The following is a 14,416-nucleotide window of genomic DNA, read 5'->3' as shown; positions in this document are numbered from 1 at the left end:
TTTCCCTATTAGGGACCAAGCTTCCAAGTTTCCCTAAGATGATCCTGGCAATTAAATATTATACCTTGCACAGATAGTAGGAACAGTTCGGAGTTAAATAATGTTGCATCTAAAACCTTAAGTTTCTGCTCTTATTTTTGCTCTTTTAAGAAAGGATTTAGCCATTAAAATGCCTTGTACAGTCTTGGATATTTTACATTAATACATTTGGGGAGTGGTATTCCTCACCAATGGCTTTATGGCTAACAGCCTCTATTATGATACACTACAACCAAAACGAAGTATGCTAAACAGAGTCAATTTAAGGCAAGAGCCCTTAATTTGGATCGTTATAGTCGCTATTAAATAACAATAAGATTATAAACTCTAGGATTGCTTTGCCGGTTATTTCTTGACTGAAGCATGAGATTTTCCTGGCTCTCTGCTTAATATCCAGCTAAACCTGTGTTGCAAGTATTCATAAGGAGAGATTGGTGAGGGTTGTAAAAGAAGGCTTTTCATCATTACATAGATAGTGGGCATATGTAAAATCCTGATACCTTAAGGAGCAGAGGTTGTTTAAAAACCCTAATAGAATGAACTGTTCTCTGTTAGAATAATTCACCATACAACTTCCTGAAATTGTTTAAAATCAAGGGTCATTTCTCACATGTGGTTGTTTTGTCAATACACAGTAAAGAAAATAAGCTTAAAAACTATCATTTCCTAAAGTGTGAGCATTTCAAAACAGATATCCCTGCACATGTCACTTGTTAACATTATTGTTATAGGCCTGTATGTAGGATTTGATGGGCATCCTGGGTGAGCAAGTCCAACCTCCTACTGTCAGGCAATTATGTAATATATTTTCTCTCATAAACTGAGAACTCATCTTAAAACAAGTTAGGTGTTTTTTCCCCATTTCTCCTATTGGAAGACCGTTCCAGAACTTCACTCCTTGGACAGTTAGAAACCATCAGTCTAAATTTACTTTTGGCCAGTTTATATCCATTTGTTCTTTTGCCAGTATTGTCTTTCAGCTTAAACAGTTTTTCTCAATCTCTAGAGTTTACTTTCCTCCCTGATGTATGTGCAGAGAGTAGTCGCATCATCTCTCAATCTTTTTTTGGCTACAGTGAACAAGTCAAGCTTTTTTAGGCTCCTCTAATATAATAGGTTTGCTATTCTTCTCTGCTCCCTAGGTGGTCATACAGAGTATTTCAGTAAATGGCATGAGTTACAAGGTGGCAATGGTGAGGGTAGCTGCCTATAGTGTGAAGAGAGAGAATCCAAAGGGAAATGACTAGTTGCTGTACCTCTATCCAACAAACTTGAGCTAATAACTTTGAGTCCATAACATTTGTTTTCCTCCCGATACAGGCAGAATTCTGTATTAACTGGTATTTAATATGGTGTTTGCTGGAAAACATTGGCAGTAACTGGGTAGCATTTCTACACTATTATATGCGCCCCTAGTTCTTTGTGGGCAGGATTCAAAAGCTTTCCTGAGAAACAGTGTCAGCTATAGTTTTCCCAACTTCCAAACCTTTCCTCCTACTGCAAATAAATAATTGTTTTCTCCTCTGTTTCCCTGTCCTGCCCTGCTGTCTTGCCTGGACAGCAGGCTGGAATGAAAATGTTTAGAAATGAAATGTCTGCTGTTTCTTTCCTATCTAATGGTTTCTTCACTCCTTCCTTCCCCCACATCTTCAACTCCAAATGAGGTTGGCATACACAGTGAGAACTGAATAGTCTGTCTTGTTTCTTGCCAACTGAGCTGGCTTCCTTATGCTGGCAGTTCATTGAAATAATACCTTTAAAGTCTTAAAAGGGATGCCCTACTTAAAATTCAGATGGAGTAAATAACTCTCTGAAATCAATCTTTGCGTCTTACAGATTTTTTTCTTCAATGCTGTAATGGTTTTTTTCCCCTCCATGGAACAAACCAAGTTTTGTTGAAGTTAATATTTTATCCCTCTGCATTTCAGTGTCAGCATTTGCTTTTTTATTTGTGTGCCCATTTTGTGTCAGGATTATGTATTTGCTGCTTTTTACTCCATTTCCCCTCTGAAGTTGTGGTGCTAAGTTGGCTCTCTGCTTTTTGGCCAAGTCTGGTTATATATAAAAATAAAAAAAAAAACCTCAGCAGCAATTAGCAAATGAGAATCAGGCCATGTTAGCTAAGTTTAAAGTGTTCCCCTAATATCCCTTCCCCCACAAGGCTTGCCATCAATTCTTCACTTTTTCTGAAGCTCATCCATGCTTACACAGTTATTGTTAAACAGTGACAGGAGTCAACATTAGGAAAGGGATTGGGATGCAAGTTTCAAGGCTCTGTGAATCATGAAAAAAGTTGTTTTTTGTTTTGTTTTTTAAAGGCCACTTTCCCATGAATTGTTTGATTAGCTCAACAGGCCTAACTTGGCCAAATACCAACTTGGGTGATTATATTCTGGTTGCTTAAATCCCCCCTTTTCTGTATTAACCTTGATTTGATCCCTCATCCTCTTTTGTTTTATAGAAATGGAGCAGTGTGAGCAACCCACTCTTCCTTCCATTGATCCCACCACAGTCTCAAGGCTTCACAGCTATAGTGTTGACTTATGACCGGGTGGAGAGTCTCTTCCGAGTCATCACTGAAGTGTCCAAGGTGCCCAGTCTATCCAAGTTGCTGGTTGTCTGGAACAACCAGAATAAGAATCCACCGGAAGGTAAGATCCATCATTCAACACGAATGTTGGAAGGTGGGTAGTACATGTTGGCATGGTGGTGGCATTTCACTTGCTCTACACCTGGTGCAAAATAATCTCTTTTCTGTGAACTTTTAAATATGTTTTAAAGCTATTTCATATAATTATATTTTTAACCAAAAAACTGTGACTTGTCTGTGACTTTTTTTTAAAGTAGCAAAGTAAAAAAAAAATAAAAAATGCCAAGGTTTGCGTAATGAAATAGAAAATTGTGCTTGTGTCCTTACTATCAGCCTTTTACTCAAAAGTGTACCACATGCAGTTTCACAGAGTGGAGGAGTTTTTCTAATAACTGTAAAACACTGAACAAGCGTCATTAACACATTTTGAAGGTGGAGAAAAACAGGTTTGATGTGTTTGCACTCATTCATCCTCTCTTATTAGACACTGCTCATTACAGTGAACAGCTCATGCCACTAAGCTGTTTGTTCTTGGTAAACATAGAACAAATTTGGTTTGATGCAGCAACATACCTGAAATATGTTGTGGTTATAAAATAAGCACGTTTTGACTGATTAAATGAAAATTTGAGGCGTTTTGGATGTCCTGAAAGAAATTATTAGGACACTTGAATGTCTTGTGAAAACTCTGGGACTGTCCCAATAAGAAGATGTAAAGTCTCTTTATTTAAATTTTTTTTTATTTAAAACACGCATGCTTCTATTTATACCATTGATGAGCTAGCCTTATGAAGTCTAGATGATTTTTGAAACTGAGAGTTGTTTTTTAATTCATGGGTTTGTAAAATTAATGTGTGCCTGTGAATCCTTTTTAGATAGTTTAAAACCATAGTGCTTTTTCAGGGGAGATTCAGTTCCAAAAGGATATTAAACAGAAGCTTGTTCACAGGATTGGAGAGAGAATAACCATCTGCTTCTAAAAGCAGGACAGCCCCAAATGGGGTATCTTTCCTTATCTAGTATTTAGTATCTTTCTATTTTCCGCCTCCTGTTTTCTTGCAAAGTCTTGTTTTCCATTCATTGCTCCACTGGATTATTTGCTCTCTTTTTCTCAGCCTCAACTGATGTGTGAAATCCCTGGTGTAGAACTCTGAATTAAGCTTTCTGATTTCCAGTGTCTGAGGCCATGTCTATGGGTGCTTTGCTAGCAAAGTTATACTGAGGTACCGTATATGCAAAGTACTTTGAATGTGGATGTTGCTTTTATTAGCAAAATATTGTTTTGTATATAGCTTGATACAAGCTATGATACAAAGCAACTCATATAAATAAATTAGATAAAACATGAAACTGAATTAATCATCACATGGCTTATTTAAGATCCTGTTGCATTTTTGCAAAACTCAGGCTTTGTTGGGACCCATTATTTATTCTGGAGACTTGTTCTAGTTTAAATTGTATTAAACATACATATCTTGTCTCAAACTGTTGTGTAGTACTTCTTTGCTAAACACCCATACTATGGCTGTAGAGCAGTGATAACTGAAACGATTCTCGCATCTAGGTGTGCATGATAGTATTTTTTAATCTTTCAAGATGGACAGCATTGCACAGAAGCTTGGACAAGCTGATTGGGTTGTATAAGAGGATTTTTTTTTTTTATTGAAGGCATATTTGAAATGCAAAACTGAGCTAATTCTTCAATGCCATTAACTTTACACAGACATCCAGTGCATACCACTGAAACTATTTGACCCAAATAGATTGTTTCCATATAATCCTTCATCTAAGATTTACAGGAAAAATTGAAACAAGCAACTAATTTGAACAATTTTTTCTATTAATAATTCATCTTTAGTAATCTTAGAGCTGAACATTTATTTTGCATGCATATTCATGTTCTCTCCCTGAATTTTGCTCAGATATTGTTGAATCATAAGTTGTTGTTCCAAAAGCTTTGGGTCTTTTGCCTCCCAGTAATAGATCTGTGTCCCGTTTAAGAGCCTTGGCTGCTGTATGCTTATGTTATATCTAGGGTTGTACTGCAGAAGAAATGTGTTTGTTTCTTCTGTTGCTCTTAGTTCTCCCCCTACATCTATTTATTTTTCATGCTTTGATAACTCATGTAATCTCCTGGACTGCAGCCCAGGAGAGGGAAGTTTGATTAAATTAATTTGTTTTAATTCAGACCCATGCAGTGTGTTCCACCTGGCTATTTGTTGGAGCAGCAGGCCTTGGCTCTACTTAGTCTCTCATTCAGTCTGCCTGTTAGTGATCCTAATCCTTGGACTTCAAAGCTTCTTCCATTTATAGCCTAGTAAAGCCAGGAAGTTTCTGATGGATTAGGACAAGGAATGAGTTTGAAGTTTGTAATGTGCACCACTGGCACCGATAAGGTCTAGTTTATTACCCTACGGTAGTATCTGCACTTTTATGGCTATTCTCTTTTAATTGGTTATAGTAAAGCTGAGACATTTAACCTACTAGAGCATCAAATGCAGTATTTCCTGGTCATTACTGTATAGGGGACACATTTCTATCTGCTGTACGAAGGCAAATCAGAGGTCCTGCTATCAAAGCCAGTAATACTTTTTTTGATGTGCATAAATTACATTTGGGGGAAGGACATCACCGTAATTTTCCTTTGTGATGTACTGTAAATTTAGATTTCAACCACTGCCAGCTCAAGACTAATTGTATAAATAAAAACTGTATCAAATATTTTTTCTTCCTAGTCAGTTTGACAGTGGATTCTATAACTATGGGTTTTATTTGTGTAGAACAGTATGTGCAGAAAACAAAGGGAAGCAAAATATACTGTGTTCTCTCCCTCTAGGAAAGGAAAGGTTCATATTAAACACAAATTTAAAAAACCCTCTTGATACTTGTTAATGGATGTATAGCTGTCTGAAATGAGACTTCTATGTAATCAAAACCAACATCCTGATCAATGCAGAAAAAAAGCATTTCACAAAATCAAAGGTGCTACCATGCCTGCTTAAAAACTCCCCAGCCCCAAAATGTAAAATCTAACCTATCAGTCTCCTGCTTATTAAAACTTCGGTAAAAAGATAAGCTTTGCAGTGTAGCCAGTAAATCAACCAGTGTAGACTCTGTCAGACCAGGAGTGAAGGAGAATCCAAGTCAAAGACCCTTCATCAAGATTGCTTGCTCTCTCCTTTGACATAAGAAGCTACAGCTAATCTCAATTGTAGTGCAATACAAAAGTGGACTGGTTTTTAGATATTATAGAATCATAGAAAAGTAGGACTGGAGAGGACCTCAAAAAGTCATCTAGTGCAAGACCCTGCTCAAGGCAGGATCATCCCTGTTCTTAAAAAAAATTAAGACTAGTCTAAAAATTAAAACTTCCCTAAGTAGCCTGTTTTCATGTTTAACTGCCCTCATCGTTACCCTCAAACATCCAACCTAAATTTCCTTTGTTCTCTCCCCTGCACCCAGACCAAATAGTTATCATCATCCTTTTTATAACTGCTCTTCAGGTATGTGAAAAATCAAATCCCCTTTGTGTTCTGTCCTCCAAGCTAAAAAAAAATCCTACTTCTTCCACCATTTTTGGTCAAGTCACATTTCTGAAACCTCTAATTATTTTTGTTGCTCTCCTTTAGATCCTTTCTAAAAGTTTGTCCATGTGTTTCTTGAAGTGTGGTGCACAAAAGTGAATTTATTTTTCCAGGGAACTCCACTCAGACTGAATAGAGTAGAAGAATCACTTTTGACTTTCAAGTGACAGTCCTATTAATACAACCCACTATAATACTGGCTTTTTTTGCAACAAGGGCACACTGTTGGCTCATATTCAGCCTTTGGTAATCTGTAAACATCAGCTCCTTTTCTGCAGTACTGTAATGTAGCCAGGTGTTTCCCAAGTGTGTATTTGTACATGTGATTGCAAAGTCCTTAACTTAGGATGGAACACTTGTCCTCACTGAATTTCATTTAATTGATTTCAGACCATTTTTCCATAAATAGCATAAATTTGTTATCTTTGCATTTAATATCATCCCTCGTTATTTAAGTCGTCCCTCAAATCATTATTTAAGGTATTAAACAATACCAGGTCCATGACAGGCTCCTGAGAAATCCCATTTGATATGACATCTCAATTATACATTGAGCCATTGATGACTGTTCTTTGAGCAAAATTGATCCAATCAGTTACATATCCATCTTACAGTACTTTCATCTATATCAGTGGTTCTTAACCTTTTAAGACTCAAGGCACCGGTAGTTAGACTCAGGGCACCTGTTGGACAATGCCGGCTCTTATTTTTCACTCATTTTTAATTACAAAAAAATAATAGAGTAATTCTTCTGTTGCAAAGAACTCATGGAGATATCAACAAGTCAGAATGGTTTAAACACTGAATGGATTCCTATTTGAAATCTCTAAGTTTGTCTTGTGGATCATGTTTGCACACATAACAGTGCTAACACTGTGTGGCAACCCATGGTACTCTTGAAAGGAACTTGAGCCATCCCAGGATACTGTGGCAGTCTGGTTGAGAATCACTGATCTGGATTGTCTTTCCTTAATTTTCTAATGAGAATGTCATGGGAAACAGTGTTGAAAGCCTTGGTAAAGTCGAGGCATATCATATCCACAAAGTCCTTCAGCTTGCTGTATAAGGAAATCAGGTTGGTCAAGCATGAGTTGCTTTTGATGGATTTATGTTGGCTGTTCCCTGTCTCTAGTGGGTTATGGAATAGAGAAAATCCCACACAATTTACTGATTAATTTTGATGCACTGGCTGGGGGAGTTGTTAGCTGATTGCACGATTTCACAATGATTACACATTTAATTCATACAACACAATTTTATTTTAAAATTCTTTGCTACGTATATAACACTGCTTGGCTTTAAGAAACACCACAAACATTAAGAACACAATAATTACATATATCAGAAACAATGCTCCGAATGCACTTCCTTCCCAAACAATGCTATAAGAATTAGTGTTACAAAAACAACTACAATTACAACTAAAAGTTAAATTTGAATCAATACTATTATTTTCATAATATACTTACAATCCTAGAATTCCGAGAAGCCAAATACCAAAATATGGTTTCATTCCTCAGTAGTACGATTTAATGGGTTGGCCTCAGTAGTACGGTTCAATGGGCTCGCCTCAGCAATACGATTCAATAGGCTGGCCTCAGCAGTGATAGGACTAAGTCCCCTTCCTTCAGTCCCTTTCAGGTGCTCCGTGGCTTCAGCGTGAACTAAGAGATTCGTGTTCACGGAGAGGTTGGGTCAGGTGATCAGTCTGTTCCGGGCTACACTTGCGATTCTTCCTTCGTTGTTCTGCAAGTGAAGTCACCTCCAAATTGGGACAGTAAATTACAGTTTTTTTTGAGCGAGCTGCTGTCAGTGGGCTCCTCCTACTCAACTTGTCACTACTCCCAAATTTGGGCTCGGATCTTACTCAACAGATTCTTTTGAAATTACCTTTGTTGAGCATTTTAAATTACTCTTGGGGAGACTTCCATATCACTGTAAATACCCTTTTCTTACCAATTTGGTTAAAAGGCCTTAGGCTTTTGATGTCTCGGAATTCAGGATATTTGCTCTCTTTGTAAAAGACTTCTAAAGATAAAATTTAAATTAAGCGAAGTCAGGACATTTTACACGTAGCCCCAAAAACAATGACTTAGATAAGGAGATAAATCCTATCTTCTTCCTGAAACTGGCTAATGGGCAACCTTTACAAACATTCAAACTATTTCATTCAATATGACATTCCCGATTATCTTGATATTCTCCAGGTGCTTAGAAGTCAATTCCTTGATAATGCCATAATATTTCCACGTATTAGGTCAGATTGACTGGTCTGTAATTCTCTCAGTTCTCCTCCTTCCCTTTCTTAAAAATGAACCCTGTATTTACTTTCTTCTAGTTGTCAAAAACCTCACCTAACCTATACAAGTTCTCAAAGAAAATAGCTGTTGGCTCTGCAATTACCTCAGTCAATTCCTTGAGTACTCTAGGATACAATGTCATCTGACCTTGCTGACTCAAAATCATCCAGCTTCTACAAGTAATCTCTAACTCATTCTTTCCCTGCTCTCAGCTATCTCCTCCCCAGCCTGTGCTGCCAACTGCACTGATGTCTGATGATAGCTAACCTGATTTGTGAAGGCTAGTAAAAAAACATTAATTACTTCAGCCTTCTCCACATCATCTGTAACTAAATTGCCTTCCCCATTTACTAAGGGACCTACATTTTGCTGGCTCTTCCTCTTGCTTCTAACATACCTATAGAATGCCTTTTTAGTTACCTTTTATGTCCCTTGCCAGCTGCATCTCAATTAGTGCCCTGACCTTCCTGATTTTCTCCCTGTATGTCTGTGTGACAGTTTTACTCATGGCTAGAAATGTGGACAAATTTCTGCTTTTTATAGGAGTTTTAAGTTTCATCTCATTGAAGAGTTGGCTCTTGTTGGTCCCGTGTTTCACATATGTAACTAGTTAAATGGGATCCAAACCCTTTGATAAACCTGATTACCATATTTACTCAAATCCAAGATGAGGTTCCCTCCCTATTCAGCATGAGAGGGAAAAACAGCCTTATCTTGGATTTGAGTACTGGCTCAGGACAAACAGGTTCTTGTAGCTCTAGCTCCAGCTCCAACCTTGGCCTGGCCAGGGCTGGGACTGCAGCTGTAGCTGCCACCAGCTCTGTGCTGGGACCAAAGCTGTTATTGCCACTGCTGTCTGGCCAAGTCTGGAGCTGGGGCTGGAGCCAGAGCCAAGGCCGTTTCCTGACCAGGGCTGGGGCAGGAGCCACCATGTGCTCCATGCCCTGGGCCAGAGCCAGAGATGCCACATAAAGTAAATGGCCACAGGGGAGTGGCAAGCAACTGGGCATCAGGCATCTCAGTCAAGTGGCAGCAGGCTAGGCAAGGGCGGGCAATGTGTAGGGATCATGCTGCCTGCCTGCAGTAGTGGGGGGGGGGATGGGAAAAATTTAAGACAGCCCTCCAATAATTAGGTTCTGTACATGGAAAATCATAATAAAGTATAACCATATAATTAGAATTTAGTTATTAGGGGTTGTTGTCAATTTGAAGTTGTCTTGGATTTAGGTTAACATGGTAAGTAATACAGTGAAATTATAACTTGTTGGGTCTTGCTTTCTACTGTCCAAAACTCAGTACAAAAGGAAAAAAAAGTGAGCAGGGAAAGCAGTGCTGGGCATTTTAAAGTTTATGGCCTTTCCATCTTGACTTGTATGAGGAGCAGTGGTGGTGGCTTCTCCTGGACCACAGTGGGGTAGAGTAACAGTGGTAGATGGATCTTGGCACCTACCCTCCTCTGACTCAGGCTGGGTCATTCCTACCTATGGTCTGAAAAGGTTGCCAACCACTGGCCTATAACATGCCCATAAAGGTTCTGTCGTAAGTGAGATCATGACCCAGGGTAGGGCACTGTACTTTAGATGAGATACAAAGCCAAGGTATTGATCCTTTGCTTTGGAATCCTCATCATGAGCATCATTTTAGGGAAGGAATAGAATTGCTACAAGCAGAGGAATGTGCCAGTAATTTAAAGATCTTTTATAAGTTTTATGAAAGTTTATTGACATTTATCTTGGTCACACTATTGGATTTTTGTGTGCAAAACAGATTTGAGACAAAATTCCCCATCTTATTAGAATTCAGTGCCTTTATGCACATCTTGCTGGACCTACAAATGCTCTTGACTCCATAGAGGTGTTCTCGACTCTATCTTTAGCAAAGCAATCAGTGTTTAAAGGTGGTTGTTAAAGGTGGGAAGCCTAGGTGAGGCTCTCAGTTACATTCCATAAACAGCATTGCTGGCTTCTAGTTTGTACTAACATGCATACAAAAAACTAGAACTCTTGGTTCCAAAGTGATACCTTTTATTAGACCAACTGGAAAATGGCAAGAAAATTGTCCTTTTCTGCAAGCTTTTGGGATCAAAGTCCCTTCGCCTGGCTCTGGGAAAAGTGTAGATGGTACAAGATGGTAAAAAGTCCCCATAGGTAGGAAAGAAACTTCATTTTTGCACAGAGGGACCTGAAGATGGAAGGTTGTCCCTCTGGGTCCATGAGAATGTCTTTGTGAGCTGTGTTGAGTGGCTCTTTGATGTGTTGATCAGGTAAAATTCCTTCCCTGGAGGTGTTAGATGACAGGCAGGGAGGTAAAAAAAAAAACAAAACAAGAAACAACTTTCCTTGTTGCTCTGCAATCCCCCACTGGTGCACTGAGCAAAACATGATTCTTCCTTTCTGTAGTGTGTGCTGCCCCCAGCACTCCTCCACCACTGCATCATCCAGAATGGGGAGCTTGGAGACTTCTAGTTGCTGTTGCAGCTGGAGCAATATGGGGAGAGGTGGCTGGGTGAGACCCTGGGGACCATGTGTTAACCAGATGGACAGCCCTGCTGTAGGCCAGTAGAAAATTTGCACTTCTCTAACCTACCTTTATATAGAGCCATGCAGCATAATTTGCTTGCTCAACCGTCTGGTTAAACCTTTCCACTAGTCCATGTGGGACCAGATGGTAAGGAGCTGATGTGACATGTTTATTCATATTTCTTTTGACAAAATGTTGAAACTCTTTATATCTGAACTGAGTTCCATTGTCATTTAAATTCTGTTCAGGCACATTTGTCTGTAGAAGTACTAGTCTTGATGCTTCTGCCACTGGTTCTGACTTAATTGAATTCATGCAGAATACATCAGGCCATTTAGAGTGGTAATTTTGTTGGAATAAAAAACATGCCATGTCCATAAATGGTCTGCCAGAGACTATGTGGATTAATTGTAAAAAAGTCAGGTAAAACTTAATTGGTGCAAGTTACTCTCGTGTACATGCTATGTGTCCGCTTCTATACTGGGACAGGTGTGTGCTCAATGAAAACAATTTATTACTAGCTCTAAGATGAGCACATACCAACTGCTGAAATTGCCTTAGCCTGATGAAAGGTTTTTGAACCCGAAAGCTTGCTTAAAAAATATTTTCTAACTATTTAAGTTGGTCTAATAAAAGATACCAGATTCACCCAAAGAACCTTATCTTACTAGCCCTAAGACACCTGAAGGTGAGCTGCTATGATAGTGCCTTCTGCGATAGCTACCCCAGGGGAGCTGGCCAACTGTCCACTTTGAATACCACCAGTGTAACTTGGTGTTGTACAAAGCCAGCATAACTTTATATTCTATTAATGAGTTTGTTGTGTGTTCAAGTCCATGGAAATGAACACTTGTTCTTTGCATGAGGTAACTTTGAGATATTTTTAACTTTTCTTTTTGATCCAGAAAACTGTAACTGAATGCTTGCATACTTAAATCCATCCATTTATCTTAATGTTATTACTTTAGCCAAAACTGGATAATTTTTTTAATTGTACAATGGCATTTGTCACTAGCCGAGCTTTAGTTTATCCCACATACCAACTGTCCCTAGTTCACTTTATTATCCCAACCTATTGCTTCATGACAACCTGCATTCAGATGCCATTGGAACTTTTGAACCATTGTATGTAGTAAGTACCTAGAATATGATCTTTTCCAGCAACTCTATAGTCATTATTTGTACTTCTTTATTTGGGTTAAAAACTGAAACTAGAAATTGATAATCATTAAACAGGATATCTCCATAGATAGAGATATTCATATTCTATATGAAAAAGTCATGTGCTAACTTATAGGCAAATCAGCATGTTAGTGTCTAAAGCCTCTTTTGGATGCTGTAAGCTTATGGGCTTAATCAAAGCTTTGGACTTTTGTGCACTGATAATATTCCTCTGAATTATATAACAATTTATTCACAGCCTATTTTAGCACTGTCTCATGAGTTAAACCCATAGACAGGCTGGTAACAAGATGGTGTTTAGATTAACACCTACACTTACTATTTAGCAGTGAGCTTTAGAACAGGTATTGCAGATGTCTCTGCCACATCTCTTTCCAGGTATTAAAGCAAAGAAGACAACAAAGAGCCCTAGAGTGTTCATAAATCATTTAGAGGAAAATAACTCTATCTTATTATACCACAAGTGTTTCTCATCCCAATGTAATTTGCAAATGTTAAACTCTACACCATTTCTGTGAGCCTGAGCACTTAATTTTTTTTAATGCAGTTCAGGGAGTTGCAGGTTACTTTTACGTTATTCAGTAAACCAATAGTAGAGCTATAAGTAGAAAAGTAGAGTCGTGCTTCTCAATAGATTGTTCTAATCCAGGGGTTGGCAATTATTTTGGGTGGAGGGCCGCTTACTGAGTTTTGGCAAGCCATCAAGGGCCGCGGCAGCCCAGGGCAGATAAATATTAATTTTCTAAATTTTTTAGGGGCCCCGCAGGCTGGATACAATGGCCTGGTGGGCTGCAGCTGGCCCCTGGGCTGCATTTTGCCCACCCCTGTTCTAATCGCTAAGTCCCACTATTTCCTGATGTTAAGATAACCGGTAAAATGTAAATCCTGCTTGAATTTTTATTCTATCTAGGAGTAGCTTTATGCTCCATGCAAGCAGGTTTTTGTGAAGGAAAAAGCAGTCTTGATGCTAAATAATGGAAAGAGTTTCAAGGACTTTTTCCTCATAAAAAATACTTAGGTGAATAACAACATGGTGAATAGAATAAGCTTTCTTGTTCTTCAAACTTATTAGATCACGGTATACTGGAACTCTACCTCAAGTCTTTTAGGGCAGAAGTCAGCAATGTTTTCTGGTGTGGGAAGCCAGAATGACTCAACTTAGTTTGGAGTTTGGGCACTAGGATCTAGCTGCTACTGCTGCTTCTCCAGCTGTGGCATGGCAGAAGCCCTTCTCTGCCCTCTGCATTGAAGCCTATGCCACCCGAAGGCCAGGGCTCCCAGCTGCAGTGTGGTGTAGGGAGAACCCTGCTTCCAAACCCGTGGTTCTGTGGGCTGGATCCAGAGGCTCTACAGGCTGAACCTGGCCTGTGGGCCTTAGGTTGCTGACCCCTGTACTAGCATATAAACTGAGTAAGAAGAGTTGCTTTAGATCACCAGTCTTCTTGCAGTAACCAAGATTTATAAAAAAAAAAAAAAAATCCATGCACCTTTATTATACAGCTGCAGAAATACAACCCTCCTTTAAACTGTGCAAAAAATGAACTGTTGCTCTGAGAATCTATATTCTACTGCTAACAAATTAGTATGCAAAATTACTCATTTTTCATGCATAAGATATAGAAATCCTGCTTCTGTTCTTCTTACAAATGGATAGTGAAATCTATAATTTCCTTGCTGCAGGGGAAGGACAGCATGGCACAGAATTCCTGTATCTTTTTAGGTGTCTGCAGCTTTCAGGTGCTAAACTATTTGATGACCTGAGTAGCTAAGTTAGTAGTTTTCATTTAGCTTTATAGATGCTGAGTGAGGGTGAACCCACAGTTCTATTATTAATTGGCAATGTAAGAAGATAAAATGCATGAATTCTTCACCCACCCGCTAGCGTTAAGTCTGCTTAAGAGCCCCACGGGTGCTTTCATTTCCACATCGCTTGCAGTCTCCATTTAGCTGATGACCAGCTGTGACTTGCTTCAGAACCTATGGCACCACAGCTTAAGTTACTAGTAAATATTGTGAATCATGCACTGCCAGTAATGCAAAACAAAGCAGTCCAACTTCTGTGGTTGCTGGTTGCATGCCCTGCAGGCTGGAGGAGTGGGGGATCGTGGGCCCATGGGCTGCATGTCACGTGGATGCTCCCCTTACCACTTCAGCACCTCCTCATGCAGATGCATCCTGCCTCACTGCTGTAAGGATCCTGC

At 39.1% G+C, this 14,416-nt stretch overlaps 1 protein-coding gene across 2 annotated transcripts in view; it reads left to right on the top strand.

Annotated features, from left to right (window-relative positions):
- The window catches only part of EXT2 (exostosin glycosyltransferase 2), a 110,843-nt gene that overhangs the window by 67,495 nt on the left and 28,932 nt on the right, over nt 1-14,416 (top strand). For both annotated transcript variants that reach the window (XM_025209864.1, XM_006028431.3), the window contains exon 9: nt 2,501-2,690. In XM_025209864.1, the coding sequence (XP_025065649.1) occupies nt 2,501-2,690 (190 nt within the window). The remainder of the gene's footprint in view (nt 1-2,500; nt 2,691-14,416) is intronic.

The sequence above is a fragment of the Alligator sinensis genome, unplaced genomic scaffold, assembly GCF_000455745.1.
Source record: "Alligator sinensis unplaced genomic scaffold, ASM45574v1 scaffold441_1, whole genome shotgun sequence".
Classification (NCBI taxonomy): domain Eukaryota; kingdom Metazoa; phylum Chordata; order Crocodylia; family Alligatoridae; genus Alligator; species Alligator sinensis.
This window is presented reverse-complemented; position numbering and strand designations above follow the sequence as displayed.